The 24,174-nt window shown below is 55.7% G+C and overlaps 1 protein-coding gene across 9 annotated transcripts in view; it reads right to left on the reverse strand.

Moving 5' to 3' along the window:
* Positions 1-24,137, reverse strand: part of LOC134808763 (serine/threonine-protein phosphatase 2A regulatory subunit B'' subunit beta-like) — a 32,466-nt gene extending 8,329 nt beyond the window's left edge. For 6 of the 9 annotated variants that reach the window (XR_010152408.1, XR_010152407.1, XR_010152411.1 and 3 more), the window contains exons 1-4: positions 23,514-24,137; positions 16,911-16,992; positions 14,483-14,598; positions 128-313 (exon numbers count right to left, since the gene is read on the reverse strand). Coding sequence is in view for 5 of the 9 variants with exons in the window: in XM_063797355.1 (XP_063653425.1) it covers positions 128-313; positions 14,483-14,598; positions 16,911-16,992; positions 23,514-23,837 (708 nt within the window). In the remaining 4 variants the exon portion in view is untranslated. Of the gene's footprint in view, positions 1-127; positions 314-10,914; positions 12,491-14,482; positions 14,599-16,910; positions 16,993-23,513 lie in introns of those variants that run through there. The other 3 variants (XM_063797357.1, XM_063797354.1, XM_063797356.1) reach the window with 3 other exon arrangements.
* Between the last annotated feature and the right edge of the window lie 37 nt (positions 24,138-24,174).

A 24,174-nucleotide genomic window follows, 5' to 3' on the forward strand; every position in this document is an offset into this window, starting at 1 on the left:
TCCACCGCCTCGGCCGCTCCACCTCACTCACGCTTGTGTGACACGCACCCGCCTTGGCCGCTCCGCCTCACCCTCACATGCCCGCAGTACCACCTCGGCTGCTTCACGTCCCACGCGTGACACGCACCTTGTGCACCAGGCCCATGTCGTCCATGGTGGCCCTCTCGTGGGGGAACCGGGCGAAGGTGCTCTCGATCTTGCTGATGACGGCATCCACGTTGATGGAGTCCTGCGGGTGTCCTCTGGGGAAGTAGAAGGTCGGAATGCTTTGGCTCGTGGCCGGGGGCAGAGGCTCTTCTTTCCGCGTCTGAACCTGAAGAGTCGACAGACAGCGCTCAGTTAGAACCTGGGAGCGTTGAATGCCTTCTTCACCCGGACAACACACGGGGCCTCTCTAGGGCCAACGGTGCTGAGGCCACCTGATCCCAGCCGGGAGAGGACACACTGCAATCCCTGCGGGGGACCACACACGTACTCCACTGCAGGGCACACCTTCACCCAGGAGGCCACACCATGCTGCCATGGACCCCACTCTGGGTGGCTGCTCTGTGCCACTGAGCCCCCACCACACCGAGCAGGGCCCTGGGGACAAGGGCAGCTACGTGCCCCAGGAGCCTGAGAGCCCAGCCAGGACCCACTCCCGATTCCCATGAGCCACACCACTGACCCCACCACACCTGGCAGGGACCTGGGGAAAAGGGCAGCCACGCACCCCAGACGCCTGAGAGCTCAGATGTGGAGAGGCACAGGTGCCGTCCACAGGCAACCCTGTCCCTGGAGCCCGGGTGACTCACATTCTGAGAGGCAGAGGCAGGGCAGGCAACCACACAGCCAGGAGAAGGGGTCGACCACCAGGTACTGCTGCGGACACGCCTCAGCCCCTCACCCGGTGCACAGCCCACGCCCACGGGCTCTTGGCCCCACTCAGCACCAGCACTCCCCTCACCCAGTATATCCGCAGGCCCCAGAACACTCACTCAAGAGTCTCCTGCTTGCATCTCTACACAACCTGCGAGGTGGACATTTGATCTCATCCCGTGATGTTAAAACACCGTCTGAAACAGTTAACGGCATCAGCAACCGTACTGCGTCCTCCTCCATCAACTGCCCAAGGGACGGGGCTGCGTCCTCCTCCACCATCAACTACTGAAGGGACGGGGCTGCGTCCTCCTCCTCCTCCAACTACCCAGGGAACAGGGCTGTGTCCTTTCCCATCAACTACTCAGGGGACGGGGCTGCGTCCTCTTCCCCCATCAACTACCCAGGGGACGGGGCTGCGTCCTCCTCCCCCATTAACTACCCAGGGGACGGGGCTGCGTCCTCCTCCTCCTCCATCAACTACCCAGGGGACAGGGCTGTGTCCTCCTCCATCAACTACTCAGGGGACGGGGCTGCGTCCTCCTCCATCAACTACCCAGGGGACGGGGCTGTGTCCTCCTCCATCAACTACCCAGGGGACGGGGCTGCGTCCTCCTCCCCCATCAACTACCCAGGGGACGGGGCTGCGTCCTCCTCCATCAGCTACCTAGGGGACGGGGCTGTGTCCTCCTCCATCAACTACCCAGGGGACGGGGCTGTGTCCTCCTCCTCCTCCATCAACTACCCAGGGAACGGGGCTGCATCCTCCCCTATCAACTACTCAGGGGACAGGGCTGTGTACTCCTCGACCAACTACTCAGGGGACGGGGCTGCGTCCTCCTCCATCCACTACCCAGGGGACGAGGCTGCGTCCTCCCCTATCAACTACTCAGGGGACGGGGCTGTGTCCTCCTCCATCAACTACCCAGGGAACGGGGCTGTGTCCTTCCCCATCAACTACTCAGGGGACGGGGCTGCATCCTCCCCTATCAACTACTCAGGGGACGGGGCTGTGTCCTCCTCCATCAACTACCCAGGGAACGGGGCTGTGTCCTTCCCCATCAACTACTCAGGGGACGGGGCTGCGTCCTCCCCTATCAACTACTCAGGGGACGGGGCTGCGTCCTCCCCTATCAACTACTCAGGGGACGGGGCTGTGTCCTCCTCCATCAACTACCCAGGGGACGGGGCTGCGTCCTCCTCCTCCATCAACTACCCAGGGGACGAGGCTGCGTCCTCCCCCACCAACAACTCAGGAGACAGGGCTGTGTCCTCCTCGACCAACTACCTAGGGAATGGGGCTGCGTCCTCCTCCTCCATCAACTACTCAGGGGACGGGGCTGTGTCCTCCTCAACCAACTGCCATGGAGGAGGGGTCCAGGGAGGAAGTCCCCATACCAATGGACCACAGCTCAGGGCCTTTGCACCCACAATCCTGACTGCCTGGATCAATCCAGGACTGGGTCCAAGCTCCAGTGTCCTCACAGAGAAAACAGCCCACCCAGCCACTCCCACAGGACCCTCACCGCAGGTCACAAGGGTGCCACAGTCAGCGCCCCAACTGTCCCCACCCTGCTACTGCCACAGGATCCTCACCGCAGGTCACAAGGGTCCCACAGTCAGCGCCCCAACTGTCCCCACCCTGCTACTCCCACAGGACCCTCACCCCAGGTCACAAGGGTCCCACCGACAGCGCCCCAACTGTCCCCACCCTGCTGTCCCTACAGGACCCTCACCCAAGGTAAGACTCAGTTGTTTTTCTCTGATCCCCATGTAGGAGGAACAGAGGCCGCCTCCATAACCTGGGGCAGAGCAGGCTCCCCGCAGGAGGTGCTGACTGAGTGCTCCTTCAGCACAGCTTTACCTGAAGGGCACACCCCTTCCCTGTGATTCAGAACGTGACCTCTGTGTCCTGGGGCAGGAGGTCCCTGCATCTCCCCGAGTCCACCATCCCACAGTGCATCTCCCCGAGCCCGCGATCCCACAATGCATCTCCCCGTGCCCACGATCCCACAATGGATCTCCCCGAGCCCACGATCCCACAGTGCATCTCCCCGAGCCCACAATCCCACAGTGCATCTCCCCGAGCCCACAATCCCACAGTGCATCTCCCCGAGCCCACAACGCATTCCCGCAGTGCATCTCCCCGAGCCCACGATCCCACAGTGCATCTCCCCGAGCCCGTGATCCCACAATGCATCTCCCCGTGCCCACGATCCCGCAGTGTATCTCCCCGAGCCCACGATGCCACAGTGCATCTCCCCAAGCCCGCGATCCCGCAGTGCATCTCCCTGTGCCCACGATCCCGCAGTGCATCTCCCCGAGCCCACGATCCCACAGTGCATCTCCCCGAGCCCGCGATCCCACAGTGCATCTCCCCGAGCCCGCGATCCCACAGTGCATCTCCCCGAGCCCGCGATCCCACAGTGCATCTCCCCGAGCCCACAACGCACTCCCGCAGCGGCACCTTCCAGTCTCTCGCTGCGGGGGTCCCACTGTGGAGCCTGCGGCTCTTCCCCCTTCATCACGCTGGGTTCACACAGCTCTGCTATTTGGGGTACGGAACTGACCCCGCGAATATTCTGCAGTGAGCTCTCGGGCTCCTGTGTTTGGCAATATAGCAAATGACCTGGGTACACAAACCAACCTTCCTGCTGAAAACTGCCAAGAACCCTGGACAGAGTAGTTGACAAACGTCTTCTAGACGGCGCCCACAGGCTGGCAGGAAAGGAGGACACCTCAGGCCACAGCTGCCTGGAAGGAGGAACCCAGGGAAGGTCGTGGAGCCTGAACAGGCTCTGCCTTCAGAAGCGTGGGCCGAGCGGGCTCACCCGAAATCTCTCACAGCCTCGCAGAACTCTGAGGAAGAACAGGCAAAACACAGGGTCCTCCGGGGAAGCTCCCAGAACACATCACCTTCAGTGGGAAGAATGAGCTCCAAGTAAATCCCCAGCGCGCCTCCGGCCCCAGGAATGAAAGATGCAGCCTTCACCTGGAGCTGCTGGTACGAGCTGGGCAGGGGGGAGTTCTCCCCCGAGAACTGACGGCTACAGCCGACTCTCCTGCAGGTTTGCAAACCAAACTCACGTCACCAGGATGATGCAAAAACCCTCAAACCGGCCGGGCGCAGTGGCTCATGCCTGCAATCCTGGTGCTTTGAAAGGAGGCTGAGGGGGGCAGACTGTCTGAGCTGAGGAGTTCAAGACCAGCCTGGGCAACATGGCAAAACTTCATCTCTACTAAAAAAAAAAAAAAAAAAACAGAAAACAAAAAACAAAAAGAGTATCAAAAAAATTAGCCGGGTGTGGTGGCACATGCCTGTACTCCCAGCTACTTGGGAGGCTGAGGCAGGAGAATCGCTTCAACACAGGAAGCAGAGGTTACAGTGAGCTGAGATCGCACTACTGCACTCCAGCCTGGGCGACAGAGTGAGACTCTGTCTCAAAGCAAAACAATAAAAAAAATTAACCAGGCATGGTGGCGGGCGCCTGTAATCCCAGCTACTTGAGAGGCTGAGGCAGGAGAATCGCTTAAACCCGGGAGGCGGAGGGTGCAGTGAGCTGAGGTCGCACCACTGTACTCCAGCCTGGGTGACAGAGTGAGACTCTGTCTCAAAAAAAAAAAAAGAGTGAGACGAATACTTGGACATTTTTAGCCCCAAATTTAGAGAGAGCATGCACCCCATTAACAGACACTCTATGGGGCAAAAGCTGAGGAAACGCAGCAGGGAGAAGCCAAGAGCTCCCAAAGGGAGGGTTGGAATTGAAAGGGATGAAGAGCAGGTCAGCGGTAATGAGTGGGAAAACCCCGGCAGCTGACCACATAAATCAGTGATAACAATGTATGTTCAATTTAAAAAACATAAATCAGTGAAAACAACGTATGTTCAATTTAAAAAAAAAAACTCAATACAACAGCCTGTCAGTGACATGGTGACTGGATGAGTGTGAGACGGTTTGTGAGTTGGAGGAAAAGATACTGATTAATATTTGGCTTTGAAAAATTTAGTCGACGTTCCTTTTTTTTTTTCTTTAAAGAGAGGGGGTCTCGCTATGTTGTGCTGGCTGGTCTTCAACTCCTGGCCTCCAGCGATTCTCCTGCCTCAGCCTCCCAAGGCGCTGGGATCACAGGTGTGACGCCCCGTGCCCGGCCAGCCGTTGACATTTGTAGGATAAACAGTGAGCTAGTAGAAAGCGTGTACTCCAAACGAGAGAAAAGGCGACTGAGCTGAAAAAGAGCGGGAGACAGAGGTGCAGGATGATACGGTCACAGTCCATCACACGGATGAGCAGGCAACATCGACCTCAATGCACTGAGTGCTCTAGTTACAAGACAAAGGTCTAACTGCAGAAAGAAAACAGCATTCACATACACGGGAGACACAGAGGACAGAAAGACATGGGAGATATATGTGACTTAAGGACCCAGAGGCTACACATTTTTTTTTTGAGATGGAAAAAGAGCAGGCAGACAGTAGAGAACGCTGGTGTCGCTGTATTAACATCCATGAAGTGACACAAGGTGATGGACAGACCTGGAGACAGACAGGCCACCAAGGAACGCCGAAGAGGTCAGTCAGGGGAAGACAGGATGATGCTAACTTTATCCATGCCTGACAACGCAGCCTCGGCACTCATCAAGTAAACACCACTGGACACAAACTCAGCCCGCCAGGAAAGGCGGAGCCCACCCACCCCGGGCACAGACACGGAGAAGGCTGGGACCACCCACCCAGGGCACAGACACGGAGAAGGCTGGGACCACCCACCCAGGGCACCGACACAGGGAAGGCCGGGACCACCCACCCCGGGCACAGACACGGAGAAGGCCGGGACCACCCACCCAGGGCACCGACACGGGGAAGGCCGGGACCACCCACCCCGGGCACAGACACGGAGAAGGCCGGGACCACCCACCCTGGGCACCGACACGGGGAAGGCCGGGACCACCCACCCCGGGCACAGACACGGAGAAGGCCGGGACCACCCACCCAGGGCACCGACACGGGGAAGGCCGGGACCACCCACCCCGGGCACCGACACGGGGAAGGCTGAGTCCACCCACCCCGGGCACTGACACGGGGAAGGCCGGGACCACCCACCCCGGGCACCGACACGGGTACGGCCGAGTCCACTCACCCTGGGCACCGACGGGGGGAAGGCCGGGACCACCCACCCTGGGCACCGACGGGGGGAAGGCCGGGACCACCCACCATGGGCACCGACGCGGGGACGGCCGAGTCCACTCACCCTGGGCACTGACACGGGGAAGGCCAGGACCACCCACCCTGGGCACCGACGGGGGGAAGGCCAGGACCACCCACCCTGGGCACCGACGGGGGGAAGGCCGGGACCACCCACCCTGGGCACCGACGGAGGGAAGGCCGGGACCACCCACCCTGGGCACCGACGGGGGGAAGCTGGGCCCACCCACCCCGGGCACTAATAGACGAGAGACGGAACAAACAACACAACCACCCCATGCGGGCACGGGAGATTTCCAAGTTTAATCTCATGGACAGAAATAGACTCGGCCCCAGCACAGCTGCAGAGCACACATTCTTTTCAACACACACAGCTCACTTGGGAACTGGCCACCTCTCGGGCCGAGCAGCAGGTCTCAGGGGATTCTGAAGGAATCACAGGGACTGCTGCCCTGCCCCGAATGTAGCCGGTGAGGCCAGGCATCTACGGTAAACACAGAAGGAGCAAAAACAGCTGCGTGTGTGTGGAAGAATTCTAAAGCCAGCCGCCTGTTCATTAAAAAGTTCAGACAAACCAGAGGGACCTGTGGCGGCCAGATCATCTACTTTAAATCCTCCTCAGTACGTGTACTTTAAAAAGTACTTCGTAAAGCGCCCGTCACCCAAAGCACACTGATAAAGGCAACACCCTGCCTCCCAACAAGCTATTTCTGTTGAGGGCACCGAGAAGGCAGCTCCCTGACTCATCACAATTCCAGAAGTCACAGATACATGTCTCGCCCTTCCAGAGTACACCTACAGTTTTGCAAAACACGTCCATATACGACCAAAAACAAAGGCTGAGCCTAACACTGAGGCCGCCTGCCTTTGCGTAGAAGTGCGTGCGCTTGATGGGTGCAGGTGAGTGTACCCCGAGAACACGGGCCATGTGCACCGTGACACATCCTCTCGCGACACCAGCCTCGGGCAGACCCCCGCATGTGCAGAGGGTGCGCACAGCAGGCAGGGCGCGGTGACAAGCAGAAATGACCCTTGCCCCAACGGCAGCAGGACCGGACACCATGATCAAAGCCACAGAGGAGGTGCCGGAGCAGCAGGGGGCCGGCGGAAGGCACGCTCAGTACAGGCTGCAACGCACAGCCGTGCCCCCAGGAGCCCCCGCTCTGCAGCAGGAGGCGGAAACACGGGAGGCTGTGGTATGGAATCAGGGACGGGGGGGTTCAGCCGGGACCCACACTCATGGATTCCAGCTGAGCCCCTCGCCCACCCAGATGATGGCCACCCCCTGGAAGGCAGGGCCTGCTGCAAGCTCTCAGCATTCTTCTCGGCCCAGCACTCGACTCCCAGGGACCCTCCGAGAGGGCTGGTAGAGGGCTGCCAGCTACACCTGCAAACCACACGCTGGACGGCTAAACACAGGAGTCAAAAAGGTCGGTGTTTACACAGAGGAGCCGAACACGGAGATGAGAGGCCCCGCGTGTGGGTTTAAAAATCCCCTCTCTAGCAAAGAGGGAGAACTGGTGTGGAGGGGTCAACACAGAAACGCAGCAGGTCCAGGTGTCTGAGTTGGCCAGAGCTCACGTGGGCTAACATTCACTCAGACACATGACTGCAGCCGAGCAACCGGGCCTCAATGGACACTGAGAGACGTCGGCTGGGGCCTGCACCCACACCTGCAGCCCAGGCACTGGCGCCTGCACCCACGGCTGCAGCGAGGTGTGAGTCTCCACAGAGCTCGGAAGGCTGGGCTGGGGAATGTGGGGATCATTCTGTCCACCAGCCAACGGGTGACGGTGGATGCCGCGCAACACAGCGAGGGGAGGATCCGGCACCCTCCCTGCGTCCGCAAGCCCCTGGCGGATGCTCCTGAGCTTGGTCTTCTGTGTGGACGTTCCCACCCGGGCTTCTGTTTCCCGTTAACCCCTCTTGCTGCAGCTCCCTGCCAGGTGGGGAACCCAAGCCCTGCCTTCTCCCTGCCACTGCCCAGGGAGTGGCATCCTGGGCAGCGTCCTGGCCAAACCAAAGGCTGCAAGGGTTTTGGTGACCACTGGCCTTGGGAGGGGAACGGCACGTGCCCTGGCGGTGAGAGCAGGAGGTGCGTCAGGGACGCCCAGAGCCCAGGCTGTCACCACACTGAAGTCAGTTCCAAGTACAGTGGGGCTGCCGCGTAGGGGACGGCGCTTTCAGCCGTGCGTGGTGCTGTGCAGGGTCTGTGCGTCCACCCGAAGGACCCCGTGGGGACGCTGGACAGTGTCTGTGTGACCAGGACAGGTGAAGAGGGGTGTCTGTGTGCTGAGTCAGTGTGTGGGGAGCGGGAGAGTCACTCCCCAGGCGGGGAGGGCCAGGCTAGGCAGCACGGCTGTCCTGGGCTGGGAACAAGGTCTGAGCTGTCCTGCTGTTGCCCGGGGACAGAAGGCCCGAGAATCCCTGGGCAGGAGGCGCAGGCAGTGGCTCCAGCAAGAAGAGCTCAGCCAAGCAGCTGCACGGCCCCACTCCAGGTACATGCTGGGTCCTACAGTGAGAGCATGAGCCGTGTAACACGCCATCGTCACACGGGAGCCTCCCCAGACCCACGGTGAGAGTACGTGTAACACACTATCGTCACACGGGAGCCTCCCCGGACCCACGGCGTGAACGCATGCTGTTCCGTTCCCAAGGCCGGCGGTCGCTGAACGCCCCCATCCCCCGAGTTTGGTTTATCAAGGATGCCGGTGACAGGGAAGTGGGCAGTGGCAGGCAGGAGGAGGAGCTTGGGTTCACCACCTGGGCAGGCAGCACCCGCCAGGAGGTTAGTGGGAACACAAGCCCAGGCAGGATGTCGCACAGTCAGAAGATCAAGCTCAGGAGCACCCACCAGGGGCTCGTGGGTGCGGCCAACGTTGGCCGCGGAAGGCTGTGCCCGTCAGAGGACCCCTGAAAACAGTACTGTGCTGCCCGGCCGGGAGCGTCCGAAGGCGGAGGTGCGGCACCCCAACACGTCCAGTGGCTCCAACACGGGTGCTCCCTGACAACCCTGAGGGTGTGTCCAAGTGGGGTGGACCCAACAGACAGAGCCCACACTCATGCGCGGAGTGAAAGTAGCCAGAAAACGTCCCCTTCTCCCCCAACACCACCCCCACAAATACCCCAAAATACGCCTGTAATTCCTCCACCACCCCTCAGACAACACGCATTTCACACGTCTGTCCTCACTCCCTAAAAACGTGGAAACCTATTTTCTGTAAAATGAAGCAAACTTCTGTAAACGGAATTCATGATTTACCAGAAACTGACTTTTAAAAAATAAACAGTCCTCACAGGTGCATCGTCACCACAGCCCCCCACAGAAGAGCCAGGGCCCCACTGCAGGGCTGAAGGGCTTCCTCATCCAGCCACGTGCGAGCTAATCACCTCATTGACTCTGCGACCAGCGAGCCCGCACCGCCCAGCACCTCCCACCATCTAGAGCAAATCCGGCTGATCTCACTCTTCGCAGGTTAAGAGGATTTTAAAGACACCAGCCTCGCCCTTACCCACTTACAGGCAAAATGTCAAAACCTGGAAGACAGAGGTCAAAAACTCCGAAGGAGTGCAAAACTTGATGTGAGATCTTACGGAAAACATTTCAATTAAAATATCAAAAGAAAGAAGTGGGTCTTCCTCCCCCTTCAAGCAGGATGCCTTGGTTCAGCTTGATGTTAGGCCACTAGTTCCAGACTCTTGGAACTGAGTTTGAAAAGCGCGTCTGATGTGCCACGTGGGTGTGAGACGCCCGCCACGCACACCCTGTCTGGATGAGATTCGGATCAGATTCGGCCGCAGCCAAACCCTAAATTCTCAAATTATACCGGGATTGTCACAGGAAGACTCTTACACGTTTAAATCACATGGTACTCGTAAAACTAACCCATACAATATACACGGGGTACAGACACAAATTTTACTTCCCTGAGCACTTATGAGAACTGAGATTAAATTTCAAAGCCAGCTGGGGCGGAGGCTCACGCCCCTACTCCCAGCACTTTGGAAGGCCCAGGTGGGCGATCACCTGAGGTCAGGAGTTCAAGACCAGCCTGGCCAACATGGTGAAACCCCGTCCCTACTAAAAATGCAAAAATGAGCTGGGCGTCGTGCTGCATGCCTGTAATCCCAGCTACTCGGGAGGCTGAGGCAGGAGAATCACTTGAACCCAGGAGGTGGAGGATGCAGTGAGCCGAGATAGCGCCGCTGCACTCCAGCCTGGGAAACAGAGAGGCTTCGTCTCAAATAAATAAATATAAATATAAATAAATAAATTTCAAAGCCACTGAGTTACTGAATAAAACCGCGCTGCATAAATAGTCCGGTACGTGAGTGATATCTCAACCGACTCTTAAGTTAGCCAGTGGGAAGGAATGCTGGGTATTGCAATAACACCGGGAAAGTTTCACCCACCCGACGCCTTTACGAAGGGTGAAGGAGTTTCCCGATGTTTATTACCAGCAATGCAAGGTATATTTAAATTAAAAATCTGTCTGCAGCGAACACTCCCAGGCGCTGACGGCTCACCCCCCTTGGTTGATCACAGCAAGGCGCGCACTCACAGCCAAAACTCCCGGGAAAGGAGCGAGTGCTCTTTTCAAAGCCTGGTTTTCCTAACAAGCTTGGCACCGCTTCCCACAGAGCAGCACCCGGTTTTCGGCGGCGTGCGGCCCGAGCGGGTCCCCTGTGCCCACAACTGGCCCTGAAAATCTGGCGTTTGGGCCCCGCCACGCAACAACGGGTGCACGGCCAGCAGCGGCGAGCGGGGGCCCACGCGGGGCCGGGAGGGCAGGGCTCGCCGGGCCGGGAGGCCTCGCCCGGTGTCGGGCAGCCGCGGGGCGCGCGGGGCTGACCTGCTGGAAGGCCTTCAGCCGCTTCTGGAACCGAGAGGGCAGCACGAAGTCGCAGCCGCGGGCCAGCGAGGCCAGCTCCTGGCACAGGTCGGGGTCCTGGCGCAGCGAGCGCTCGCGGAGTCGCATGCCGTCGGCGCGCAGGGCTCTCCGCGGGCCGGGCCGGGCCGGGCGCCGCGCTCTCGGGGCAGGGCTGGGCCGGGGCCGGCGGGGCGCTGCAGGCGTGGCCCGGGCTCAGCGCGCTCCATGCGTCGCCCGCCAGGCGCTCTGGGGCCGGGGCCCGCGCCGCGCGCATTCCTCAGGCTGAGGAGGGCGCATGGCGCCGGGGGTGGGGGCGGCCGCGTCTCCCGACCCGCGACTGTGCAGACCCGGCTGCTCCCGGCGCTGCTCTCCTCTCCTCCTTCTCGCTCCCCGCACTGCCCTCCGCTCCCTCCGGTCCTCTTCTCTCCTCTCCCCGTTCGGCTGGGCCGGGCGGCCGGGCAAGGGGGCGCTTTCTGCACCGCGGCAGCCGTCACGTGGCTCGCCCTGGAGCGCGCATCAACAGGTCCCCGAGAGGAGAGCCTGGGCGGAGCGCGCCTCAACAAGTCCCCGAGAGGAGAGCCTGGGCGGAGCGCGCCTCAACAGGTCCCCGAGAGGAGAGCCTGGGCGGAGCGGGCATCAACAGGTCCCCGAGAGGAGAGCCTGGGGACGGCCTCGGGGACCCAGGCGAAGGCGCTCCCCGCGAGAAGTGAGGATCCCCCCCCCCCCACACAACACCAGAACTGGCTGCAGGCTCGGTGCCGGCTCCGGCTTGCCCCTCCAGAGCGCAGGGCACGCCAGGTGCAGCTGCACCTCCACAAACACGCACCGCAGCCCAGACATCCCGGCAGCCCGGCATCAAAGCGCGCCGGCATCTCCGCCCCTCCCCAAACTTCAGGAGTTTCTAGAATACAGCTAAGCTGCAGTGGGCATCCAGGATCTCGTCTTCTCTGCCACTGCTCACTGTGATAACTGCGCTTGTTTGCAATCGTATTTAGAACAAGAAAAGAAGGGCGGTGGAAAAGGGGGACGGGCAACTTTAAATGAGGATGAGCTGACATTCCGGGGGCCTGCACCTTGATCCCACCGGGAAGGAGACAGGATACCTTCGGGCTGAGGGTCAGAAACTGGCCACATCCCTGCCAAGCTGAACGCTGTCAGCAGAAAGCCTCCCGGGTCCCCGATCAGGAAGGTCCTGCGTGACTGCCTGCATCTGTTACAGTCAATGAACCTCCTTGGACGGGTCACTATCACCCCAAGTCAACAGCGTGCACTGGGCTCTCCCGCTGCCGCACGCTCTGTTGAGTCTGGAAAAACGCAGGATGACACGGATCTACCACTGTGGAGTCACGCAGAGGAGTTTCCCTGCCCTGAAAAACGTCTGTGTGGCACTGACGCACCCAACCCCCCGCAAGCCCCGATCTGTTTCCTGTCTCCATCGTTTTCCTTTTTCCGAGTGTCCTAGACTTGGAACCAGCAGTCTGCAGCCATCTCAGACTGGCCCTTTCTTCTCCTGCAACCTTTCACACCACCTCTGACGCCCACCACAGCCCCCCACCCGCAAGGCCCCTTCCAACTCTTCTTAGGGGTATGCCCCTCTCCACTTCCTTCTCTTCCACCTCCTTCCCTTCTCCAGCCATCCCCGGATCCCTCCATCCTTCTCACTTCCTTACTGTCCTTGAGGATTCAGAAGTCGGCCTCTGACCCCCTGTAAGTCTCCAAACGGAAGCTTTAAGACAGCACCAGAGGGAATGTGCTCAAACCACCAGGAGACGATTTAAACAAGTGCACCCAGCAACCCACGATGCGGGGCGCAAACTCACAGGGCAGAGGTGTCATCCAGTCACCCACATGCGGGGCGCAAACTCACAGGGCAGAGGTGCCGCCCAGTCACCCACATGCGGGGCGCAAACTCACAGGGCAGAGGTGCCGCCCAGTCACCCACATGCGGGGCGCAAACTCACAGGGCAGAGGTGCCGCCCAGTCACCCACGATGCAGGATGCAAACTCACAGGGCAGAGGTGCCGCCCAGTAACCCATGACGTGGGGCGCAAACTCACAGGGCAGAGGTGCCGCCCCTTCAGTTCAGATCAGCACTACACACGGACGGCCTCCCAAACGCAGCTAGGGGAACCAGATTGGGTGCCAACCTCCTGTGATCTCCCTCCGAAAGTCAAAGATCAAACCCAAAATGCGCGGGAAGTGAGCCAACGGAGGTGCGATCCTCACACTCAGGCAACACGCCCTGTCCTGCCACGCCGGGTGACACACGCCCTGTCCTGCCACGCCGGGTGACACACACCCTGTCCTGCCACGGCGGGTGACACACACCCCTGCGGACTTTACTGCCAGGTTTCCTCTTTCCGTACAAGACTTTTGGAACACAGCCAGGCACGGTGGCTCATGCCTGTAATCCCAGCACTTTGGGAGGTCAAGGCAGGCAGATCATGAGGTCAGGAGTTCGAGACCAGCCAGGCCAACATGGTGAAACCCTGTCTCTACTAAAAATACAAAATTAGCTGGGCATGGTGGCAGGTGCCTGTAATCCCAGCTACTTGGGAGGCTGAGGGAGAAGAATCGCTTGAACTCGGAAGGCAGAGGTTGCAGTGAGCCGAGATCGCGCCACTGCACTGCAGCCTGGGGGACAAGAGCGAGACTTCGTCTCAAAAAGGAAAAAAAAAAAAAAAAAAAAAAAAAGACTTTTGGAAAACAGCCTCAAAATCCTGAAGTGCACACACACACAGAGATTTAAAGACTCTGACCTGGAGCCCTCAAACCACCTCTGGATGCAGCCCCACTGCCTCCCTGGAGCCCCTACGTCCTGTCCCGATGCAGAACCCGCACCACCCGCCCCCAATGCAGCCACAGGGCTGTCTACACCAGATGGGGGAGGGACAGGGCTGTTCACACTCGACGGAGCCCCCACGGGGCTGTCTATCCACTACCGTGTACAGGGACGGGGCCGTCCACACTTGACAGGACCACCACGGGGCTGTTTATACACTACTGTGTACAGGGACGGGCCGTCCATACCCAGTGGGGCCGCCATGGGGCTGTCTATACTCTACTGTGTGCAGGGACGGGGCATCATAGCATTGTTTTTGCACCACAGGCCAGCACGGAATCTGCGAGGCCTGTTTTCAGCCTGTTCCCCCCAAATTCCTACTCTGAAGAGACAACATTGCCATCTGGGCCGATGAAGCCCCTCACGGCACCCGAATCTCCACCGTCCTTCTCCCGTCGGGACACAATCGTACCATCAACCTCTAAAGGCTCCTAAAATGCCCAGAAGACCTTTATGCAAATTTTCATAAAAATCTCTTCACTTTTCATTCTCACTAAACATACATTTGTTCAGACAGCTTGTTTTAGGATAAAAATGTGTCTTCCATGAGCAAACATAACGGCTTTTCTGAAATCCTAGATTTGAAAGGCTTACGAAGGCGACCTGCCCTTTGTGAGAAAATGTTTTTCTGAACATCCAAAGCTAAAAGCATAGCTAGTAACAGGCAAGCCCATGAGACAGGAAGATGGCCCAGAATCCTGTCCTCACCCTGCAGGCGCCATCTGCAGAGCACAGCTTCCTCCCTGTTTCAAAGGCCCTGAGAGGACAGGCTCCAGCGGATTCAAAACCCGTCCACGTCATCTCAGGAAACGGCATGGTTCTCTCTGTCAACAGAAGGGGAGGGAGGGATGAAGCTCTTTACACAGTTTCCATGGTTGCAGATTCTTGGAGGTTCCAAGAAGGGTTCTGGACACCTTCCTTCCTCCTCACAACGAGACTCTCATCGGTGCCCACTATGAAAACGTGAATAGGTCGTTGTTACGAAGGCAGTGAGAACTGAACGCAGACAGGCACGCACCTGTACAAAAGCTACAGTCCCTGGGCAAGCTCAGGGCTCCCGCACGAAACCTTCAGAAACCCTGAGCTCCTGCCCTGAGGGTTCTGGGTGCTTTTGTCTTACAACATGTTTGTTAAGAACTTCTAATGAAACGTTAAGATAAGCACACCTGTATGTACATGCACCTGTGTGTGTGTATGCATCTATGTATGTGTGTATGCGCCTATGTGTGTATGTGTGTGTATGCACCTGTGTGTGTATGGACCTGTGTGTGTGTGTATGCACCTATGTGTGTATGTGTGTGTATGCACCTGTGTATGTGTGTGTATGCACCTGTGTATGTGTGTGTATGCACCTGTGTGTATGGACCTGTGTGTGTATGCACCTATGTGTGTATGTGTGTGTATGCACCTATGTATGCACCTGTGTGTATGCACCTATGTATGTGTGTGTATGGACCTATGTATGTGTATGCACCTATGTGTGTATGTACCTGTGTGTATGCACCTATGTATGTGTATGCACCTATGTGTGTATGTACCTGTGTGTATGTATCTATGTATGTGTATGCACCTATGTGTGTATGTACCTGTGTGTATGCACCTATGTATGTGTGTATGCACCTGTGTATGCACCTGTGTGTATGCACCTATGTGTGTGTGTGGATGGACCTGTGTGTGTGTATGCACCTATGTGTGTATGTACCTGTGTGTATGGACCTGTGTGTATGTACCTGTGTATGCACCTATGTGTGTATGCACCTATGTATGTGTGTATGCACCTGTGTGTGTGATGCACACGCACGCCCGTGTTTATCTCCAAATACCCTGTTCTAATGTTCTAGAATGCTGGCACCCGGTCTCATAAAAATCACAGGTTAGGTGGATACCAAAACTGAGTAGCTTCCAGAAATTAGAGAAGAACTAAATAAACAGATAGAAACTTAATCAAGGAGGTGCAAGAGGTGTACCCGGGGAAGTACACAACGTTGCTGAACAAAACCTAAATGAATGGAAAGTCCTTTGTTTGTGGATTGGAAAATACTGTTAAGGTATCAATTATCCTAAATTGATCCACAGATTCAAAGCAATCCCAATCAAAATTCCAACAGGCTTTTCTTGCTGGAAAGCAATTTTTAAAGAACAGGCTTGGACTCACAGTATCTGCTTTCAAAATTTGCTAGAAAGTTACACTAATCTGGAAAGTGCCATGAAGGTGAGGGGATGCACATACAGCAACGGGATGGAAATAATAATAAAACAGACGTACGTACTCAACTGACTTTCAACAACACAATTCCACGGGGTGAGAAAAGACTGTTCAATATACGGTGCTGGGGTCATCCAGATACCTCACCTCATACCACGCAGAAAAACTGACCTGAACTGGATCACAGGCCGAAACGCAAACCTAAAACCACGCTGCTTTCTCAAGATAAATATAGGAGAAAATCTTTGACACCTTGAGGTATGCAAACATTTTGTAATAAGACACAAAAAATAAGAGTCATAAAAGAAAAAAGTTGAAAAACTAAACACTTTTCTCTTTGAAAGACACTGAAGAAAACAAAAAGCAAGCCGGACTCCAGAGACATATGCACACACCACATTGTCTTACCAAGGACTTGCCAACAGTTGTATGTAAAGAGCTCTCGCAACTCAGTGAAAACATAACCCAATTTAAAAAAGCAAACACACGACCTGAACAGACACTTGACAGTGGGAACCACATGAATGGCAAATAAGCACCTGAAAATTCCTCGGCGTCGCCAGGCCGCAGGGGAATGCAATCAAAATCGTGCAGTACTGGCCGGGTGTGGTTGCCCTCGTCTGTCATCCCAGCACTCTGGGAGGCTGGGGCGGGTGGATCACCTGAGGTCAGGAGTTCAAGACCAGCCTGACCAACATAGTGAAACCCCATCTCTACTAAAAATACAAAATTAGCTAGGCATGGTGGCGGGCGCCTGTCATCCCAGCTACTCGGGAAGCTGAGGGGGGTGGATCACCTGAGGTCAGGAGTTCAAGACCAGCCTGACCAACATAGTGAAACCCCATCTCTACTAAAAATACAAAATTAGCCGGGCGTGGTGGCGGGTGCCTGTAATCCCAGCTACTCGGGAGGCTGAGGCAGGAGACTCACTTGAACTGCAGGAGGTGGAGGTTGTGGTGAGCCGAAATCGCGTCATTGCACTGCAGCCTGGGCGACAAGAGCGAAACTCCATCTGAAAAAAAAAAAAAAAAAAAAAAAGGCAGCTCATCCACATGAGGTTCTTACTTCCCCTTGTAAGAACTTACTTTAAAGATGCACTTAGGGTCCCCCCTAGCAGAAGCACCCTGGCTTGCAGCATCAGCCCATCGATACTGGCGTTTTCTTTTTTTTTTCTTTTTCTTTTTCTTTTTTTAGAGACAGGGTCTCACTTTGTTGCCCCAGTGGGAGTGCACTGGCACAAACATAGCTCACTGCAGCCTCGAACTCCTGGGATCTTTCTGCCTCAGCCTCACAAGCAGCTGAGACTTCAGGCATGAACCAATATGCCTGGCTGATTTTACTATTTTATAGAGATGGGGGAGTCTCGCTATGTTGCCCAGGCTGGGCTCAAATTCCTGGCCTCAAGTGATCCTCCCTCCTCGGCCTCCCAAAGTGCTGGGATTGAGCCACTGCACCCGGCCAATGCTCACATTTTCTAATTTGTACCAGTTTCTCTTCCCCAAAGACGGGAAGGAGCCACTGCAAGCGCCCCTTTCAAACACAGAATGCAATCTCTCTGTTCAGTAACGATGAAGGCGTAGGTAACGTAAAACAGCCACAGCAGCGCTGGTTAGGTCTGCTTCGGATGCACCACGTGATGTTTTCACAATGGGCATGCCGTTCCTTTCACCCTTGGCTGGGGAGTTCAATGGACCTAGCGTGAACCCTCCTGACAGCTCATACTCCATTCTCTACATGTGTGGGTGAGAAAAAGTTGCTTTATTTATGAAAATCTCTTCCTCTGACCCCAGCATCGCCCCTCCCCAGCCAGAGTTTGTAGCATGGAACTGCATCCTTCACTGTTAACGTGGCCTTGCGTATTCTGTATATGGGATGGACAGGAACAAGCTCTTTTTTTTTTTTTTTTTTTTGAGACAGAGTCTTGCTCTGTCACCCAGGCTGGAGTGCAGGGGCGCAATCTCAGCTCACTGCAAGCTCTGCCACCCAGGTTCACGCCATTCTCCTGCCTCAGCCTCCGGAGTAGCTGGGACTACAGGTACCCGCCACCATGCCCGGCTAATTTTCTGTATCTTTAGTAGAGAAAGGGTTTCACTGTGTTAGCCAAGATGGTCTCTATCTCCTGACCTTGTGATCCGCCCGCCTCGGCCTCCCAAAGTGCTGGGATCACAGGCATGAGCCACCGTGCCCAGCCCAAGCTCATCTTTTTTGTCCCAATGAACAGACACATCCTTCTAAGTTATTCACTTCTTGAGATTCAGCTGAAGTAAGCCATAGGTTCCAAACACGTAGACATGTTTAAGGCAAACTTTTAGTCCCAAACAAGGTCAGTCACTGCTTTTTGAAAATTCTTGCCATCTCCTAAGTGCAGAATCCTGCACCCTGCACACCCCGGCTGCCACGCCACGGTCCACACGCGTCCTTCCTTCTGCTTCTCCGGTCAGACCACTCCAGTTGCTCAACGTGACCTGAACATCTCGTCTTTTTTTTTTTTTTTTTTTTTTTGAGACAGAGTGTCTCACTCTTGTCACCCAGGCTGGAGTGCAGTGGCACAATTTCAGCTCACTGCAATCTCTGCCTCCCAGGTTCAAGTGATTCTCCTGCCTCAGCCTCCAGAGTAGCTGGGATTACAGGTGCCCACCACCACACCCAGCTAATTTTTGTATTTTTAATAGAGACGGGGTTTCACCATGTTGGCCAGGTTGATCTCGAACTCCTGACCTCAGGTGATCCGTCCACCTCAGCCTCCCAAAGTGCTGGGATTACAGGCGTGAGCGACTGAGCCTGGTCTCATTTTCACACTCTGCCCGTCATCCCTCCCAGAATGGCCTCCCTTGGTCCCGCCCCCCATACCCAATAAACTCAGTGCATTTCTCAAGTTCCACTACTCACTTCCTCCTCAAAACTTTCTCCAGGAGAGAAATGATGTCTCCCTGCTTTGAACACCTTTGGAACTTAATTTCCACTTGTTAGAGGCTTCTTGCCTGATTTACAGAATATATCATCCTCTCACATGCACCCAAATGGCCTCGTTTGCACAGACCTGACCTTCCGTCAATATTCCCAGCCCTAGGAGAATTCATGCAAAGTCACAATACTCCCAGCCCTAGGAGAATTCATGCAAAGTCACAATAGTCCCAGCCCTAGGAGAATTCTTGCAAAGTCACACAATTCAAGCATTTACCTTAGCATCTGGCTGTCATTCAACACGTTTAAGGACAAAATGGCAGCTCATTAGCGATCCCACTGAGAAAGCAAGCCATGGAGGGGAACCATCATTACTAGCACACGCTTCTTGAGTCCTGGCCCTCCTCTCACATACAACCTCCTCAGTAAATGAGGGATTTGGGCAAGAGTTCTTAAGGTGCTTCAGGTTTTGCAGCTCACTGGGAAAGTGGACTGGGCCGGAGCTCAACAGATGCGTCCTGGGGCCCTGAGTCCTCTCCTGGATCGGGATCTGGAGGGCCTGAGCCAGACGGTCTCCAAGCTGCCTCCAGCTCTAGTTCACATTTTCATCGACACGTACTTTTGGAAAACGTTCTAGATCCATCAGAAGACGTCGGACATCACCTCAGATTGCCACCCACCTCTCACTCAGCAAGTAGAGAGGCTGGTCCATTTTGGCTGGAAAACTGTGGTGCTACATAAATATCACTTTGTGACATGCTTATTAGTGCTGCTGATGGAAGGCCGGTGTTCAGCTGAAAAATTTCAAATGGTATAAACAAGTTCCAACGGAACATTCTGAATATTTCAGGCTTCCGTAGTATTCTTGGGACACCAGATGCACCAGCCATACGTGTTTCTGTAACATCTGGAGCAATGTTTTATCGCTTTAAACTGCATAGTATAAAACGACAGAAAGGATTTTTAAAAATACACGGCTGTCGGCAGGCACGGTGGCTCACACCTGTAATCCCAAAACTTTGGGAGGCCGAGACAGGCGGATCACGAGGTCAGGAGATTGAGACCATCCTGGCTAACACGGTGAAACCCTGTCTCCACTAAAAATACAAAAAAATTAGCCGGGCACGGTGGCAGGCGCCTGTAGTCCCAGCTACTCGGGAGGCTGAGGCAGGAGAATGGCGTGAATCCGGGAGGCGGAGCTTGCAGTGAGCCGCGATTGCACCACTGCACTTCAGCTTGGTGACAGAGCAAGACTCCGTCTCAAAAAAAAAAAAAAAAAAAAAATACACTGTTGTCCACTTGTAATTACTGGAGATTACTACCAGATAAAGCAAGAATAAAACCCTTAGGCTCATTAACTAAACTGAGCAGAAGAGATTGCCGAGAAGTGGGTAACAGAAACCAACCTAGAGAACTCGAAACAAACTCTTAACAGTGAGACCAACTCGGGACTATAACTGTGTAAATTAAAAGTAAAACCTGAAGGCTCACAACCGACTAAACAGACCCCCCATTCTTGGCCAAGAGAAACCTTTTTTTTTTTTTTTTTTTTGAGACAGAGTCTCACTCTATTGCCCCAGCTGGAGTACAGTGGCGAGATCTTGGCTCACTGCAACCTCTGCCTCCCCGGTTCAAGCAGTTCTCGTGCCTCAGCCTCCCGAGTAGCTGGGCTTACAGGCGCCCGCCACCATGCTCGGCTAGTTTTTGTATTTTTAGTAGAAATGGGGTTTCACCATGTTGGCCAGGCTGGTCTTGAACTCGTAACCTCAAGTGATCCGCCCACTTCAGCCTCCCAAAGTGCTGGGATTACAGGCGTCAGCTACTGGGCCCGGCCCCAAGAGAAATCTTAAAAACTAAGTTCAGGCTGGCGCGGTGGCTCACACCTGTAATCTTATTTTTTTGGGAGGCCAAGGCAGGCGGATCACCTGAGGTCGGGAGTTCGAGACCAGCCTGGCAACATGGAGAAACCCCGTCTCTACTAAAAAATACAAAATTACCGAGGCGTGGTGGTGGGTGCCTGTAATCTCAGCTACTCAGGAGGCTGAGGCAGGAGAATCACTCGAACCTGGGAGGTGGAGGTTGCAGTGACCTGAGATGGCACCACTGCACTCCAGCCTGGGCAACAAGAGCGAAAGTCGGTCTCAAAAAACACAAAAAAAACAAAAAAACAACTAAGTTCCCAGCCATGACTAGATGGGAGTTTGGACACACCTTATTATACCCCTCCTGCTTTGGCAGTTTAAACACAACCAACCAGCAAAAAGGTTAAAATCAACATCTAAGACTGACAGAACAGACTCTGTGGCAAACAAGACCAAGGGCCACCTGAGGTGAGGGTTAAGTCACACACCGCCTACACTTAAAGAATAAACTACAGTTCCAACTGCCAAAGCATTTCTTTTTCTCCAGCAGCTAAATGTCCTTTTAGGTTATTCACTAGAGACCTCTGCAGAAACTCGTTTTTGAGATTCAAGAAGTAAATAAAGGATGTTTTTCTTTTTCTCTATTGCTTATCTTGGCCTCAAGCTCACGCACGCAAGAAGACACTCTCTCTCTCTCTCTCTCTCTATATATATATAATTTTTTTTTTTTTTTGAGACAGGGCCTTCCTCTGTTGCTCAGGCTGGTGAGCAGTGGTGCAATCTCAACTCACAGTAATCTCCGACTCCCAGCTTCAGGCATTTCTCCTGCCTCAGCCTCCTGAGTAGCTGAGACTGCAGGTGCGCCACCACGCCTGGCTAATTTGTGTATTTTTAGCAGAGACGGGGTTTTGCCATGTTGCCCAGGCTGGTCTCGAACTCCTGAACTCAAGTGATCTGCCTGCCTCCAACTCCCAAATGCTGGAATCACAGGCGTGAGCCACCATGCCTGACCAATATAAACAATATTAAAACACCTGCAGCTTCCCGTCAGATCTGATGAACAGACCCCTCTGTTCCACCAGCCGTAACTACAGCTTTGACTGGGAAAAGACTGATTCCAGGCCAGGTGTGGTGGCTCACGCCTGTCATCCCAGCACTTTGAGAGGCTGAGGCGGGTGGATCACCTGAGGTCAGGAGTTTGAGACCAGTCTAGCCAACAAGGTGAAAGCCTGCCTCTACTAAAAATACAAAAATTAGCTGGGCGTGGTGGTGTGCGCCTGTAATCCCAGCTACTCGGGAGGCTGAGGGAGGAGAATCGCTTGAACCCGGGAGGCGGAGGTTGCAGTGAGCTGAGATTGCACCATTGCATCTCAGCCTGGGTGAGAGTGAGAATCTGTCTCAAAAAAAAAAAAAAAAAAGACTGATTGCAATCACTTTATCCTGTAACTACTCACCACGGACTGGTTCTGGCCGGTTGACAGAGGCTGCAGAGTTGCTTCACCTTTTGACCTAGGGGGGCCTAACCATAATGCATTTACATGTTAAGTCTCCGCTCCAAGGTGAACTTGGGAGTAGGCAACATGCATGTTTGTTCAATACCCATGCGTCAGGACACCCTTGGTGAATATCCATAGCTCTTCCTATAACTTCTTGAATATATACAGTTGGCCAACCCACTCAGCATAAATTCCCGTCTCATCTTTTCTTCCCTCCAAGTGCTTGTTTTTAGTTTTTTCTTTTTTTTTTCGAGACGGAGTCTTGCTCTGGTGCCCAGGCTGGAGTGCAGCCTCTGCCTCCTGGGTTCCAGTGATTCTCCTGCCTCAGCCTCCCGGGTAGCTGAGATTACAGGTACATTAGCCAGAGGCTGCGCTTCTCACCTGCAGTGTATAATCACCTTCTATGAAATAAATGGCGTTTCTTCTAAGAAATACAGTGGGATTTTGGGAGGCCGAAGCGGGAGGATTGCTTGGACCCAGGAATTCCAGAGCACTCTAGGTAACATAGCAAGACCTCGTCTCTGCAAAAAATAAATAAATAAATAAACAAACAAACAAACAAAAATTAGCCTGGCGTCATGCTGCACGCCTGTAATCCCAGCTACTGGGGAGGCTGAGGCAGGAAGTCCAGCTGTGTTTGCGCCACTGCACTCCAGCCTAGGAGACAGAGCAAGACCGTCTCCAAAGAATTGTAAAATAAATAAAAAACGGACCAGGCGCAGTGACTCACGTCTGTAATCCCAGCACTTTGGGAGGCCGAGGCCGGAGGATCACTTGAGGTCAGGAGTTCGAGACCAGCCTGGCCCACATGGGGGAAACCCAGTCTCTACTAAAAATACAAAATTAGCCAGGCGTGGTGGCACGTGCCCCTAAGTCCCAGCTCCTCCGGAGGCTGAGGCAGGAGAATCGCCTGAACCTGGGAGGCAGAGGTTGCAGTGAGCCAAGATCGCGCCATTGCACTCCAGCCTGGGCAACAGAGCAAAACTCTGTCTCAAAATTAAAACAAATTAAAATAAAATAAAATAGGAAGCCTCTCTACCTTTATAAATTGTGTGATTTTTAGGTTAACAACTGTCAATGACGGAATGTTCAGTACGTGGGACTTTCTTGTCTGTATGTGTGTGGTGGGGGGGGTCGGGGCGGGGAACAGACTCAATATGAAACCGTTTTGGGGTCTGACGCTCGCCCACCAGCCTCCACCGCACAGCCACACGTCCGCTATGCGACCAGAGCCACCCGCGCAGTTGTTAGCAGAAGGAAGAGTAACTTACTACTTTCGTTCCTGCAGATCTACGGGTCCCTCGACCGTGGGGCTCGTTCCTGGGGCTGGAGGCGGCGCCCGCGGGCAGCGCAGGGCCCGGCCCGGGAGTTCCCGGGGGCTCGAGCCCGCTGGGCCTGGGGGCGGCGAGCGGGGCTGTGGGCCAGGCCCCGGGCTGCTCCCCGTCCCCCGCGGTCGGCTGGTCCCGCCCGGGCGCCTTGATCCGGCGCAGGCAGTCCTGCAGCATCCGCTGCGTGCTGGCCTCGCTGAGCCAGTACAGGAACAGCTCGTCCACCTTCATCTTCAGGACCGGCTGCAGCACTTTGCCGGGCGGCATGGCGGGGGCTGGGCCAGGGGCGCCCCCGGACGCCCGCGCCCCGCCCCGCCCCGGGGGCTTCGGTCCGGCCCGGACCGACCTCGGTGATGCGAGCACGGCCGCTGAGGGGGCGCGGCGCAGAGAACAGGGCCCGCACCTCGGGAACTGCGCGGACTCGCGGGGCGCGGGGACCGAGGAGGGGGCGCGGTCCGGCCCGCGCTGCTCAGGGCAGCTTCAAAACGGGCGCGCCGGCCGCGCTCCCAAACAAGGGCGCCCGCGTTCACGTCACTGCGCCGCGTCATCGCCACGATGTTATCACGAGGCGACGCCGCCGCTAGCCACGCGCGCCCCGCAGCCC

Source organism: Pan troglodytes, chromosome 18 (genome assembly GCF_028858775.2).
Source record: "Pan troglodytes isolate AG18354 chromosome 18, NHGRI_mPanTro3-v2.0_pri, whole genome shotgun sequence".
Taxonomy (NCBI): domain Eukaryota; kingdom Metazoa; phylum Chordata; class Mammalia; order Primates; family Hominidae; genus Pan; species Pan troglodytes.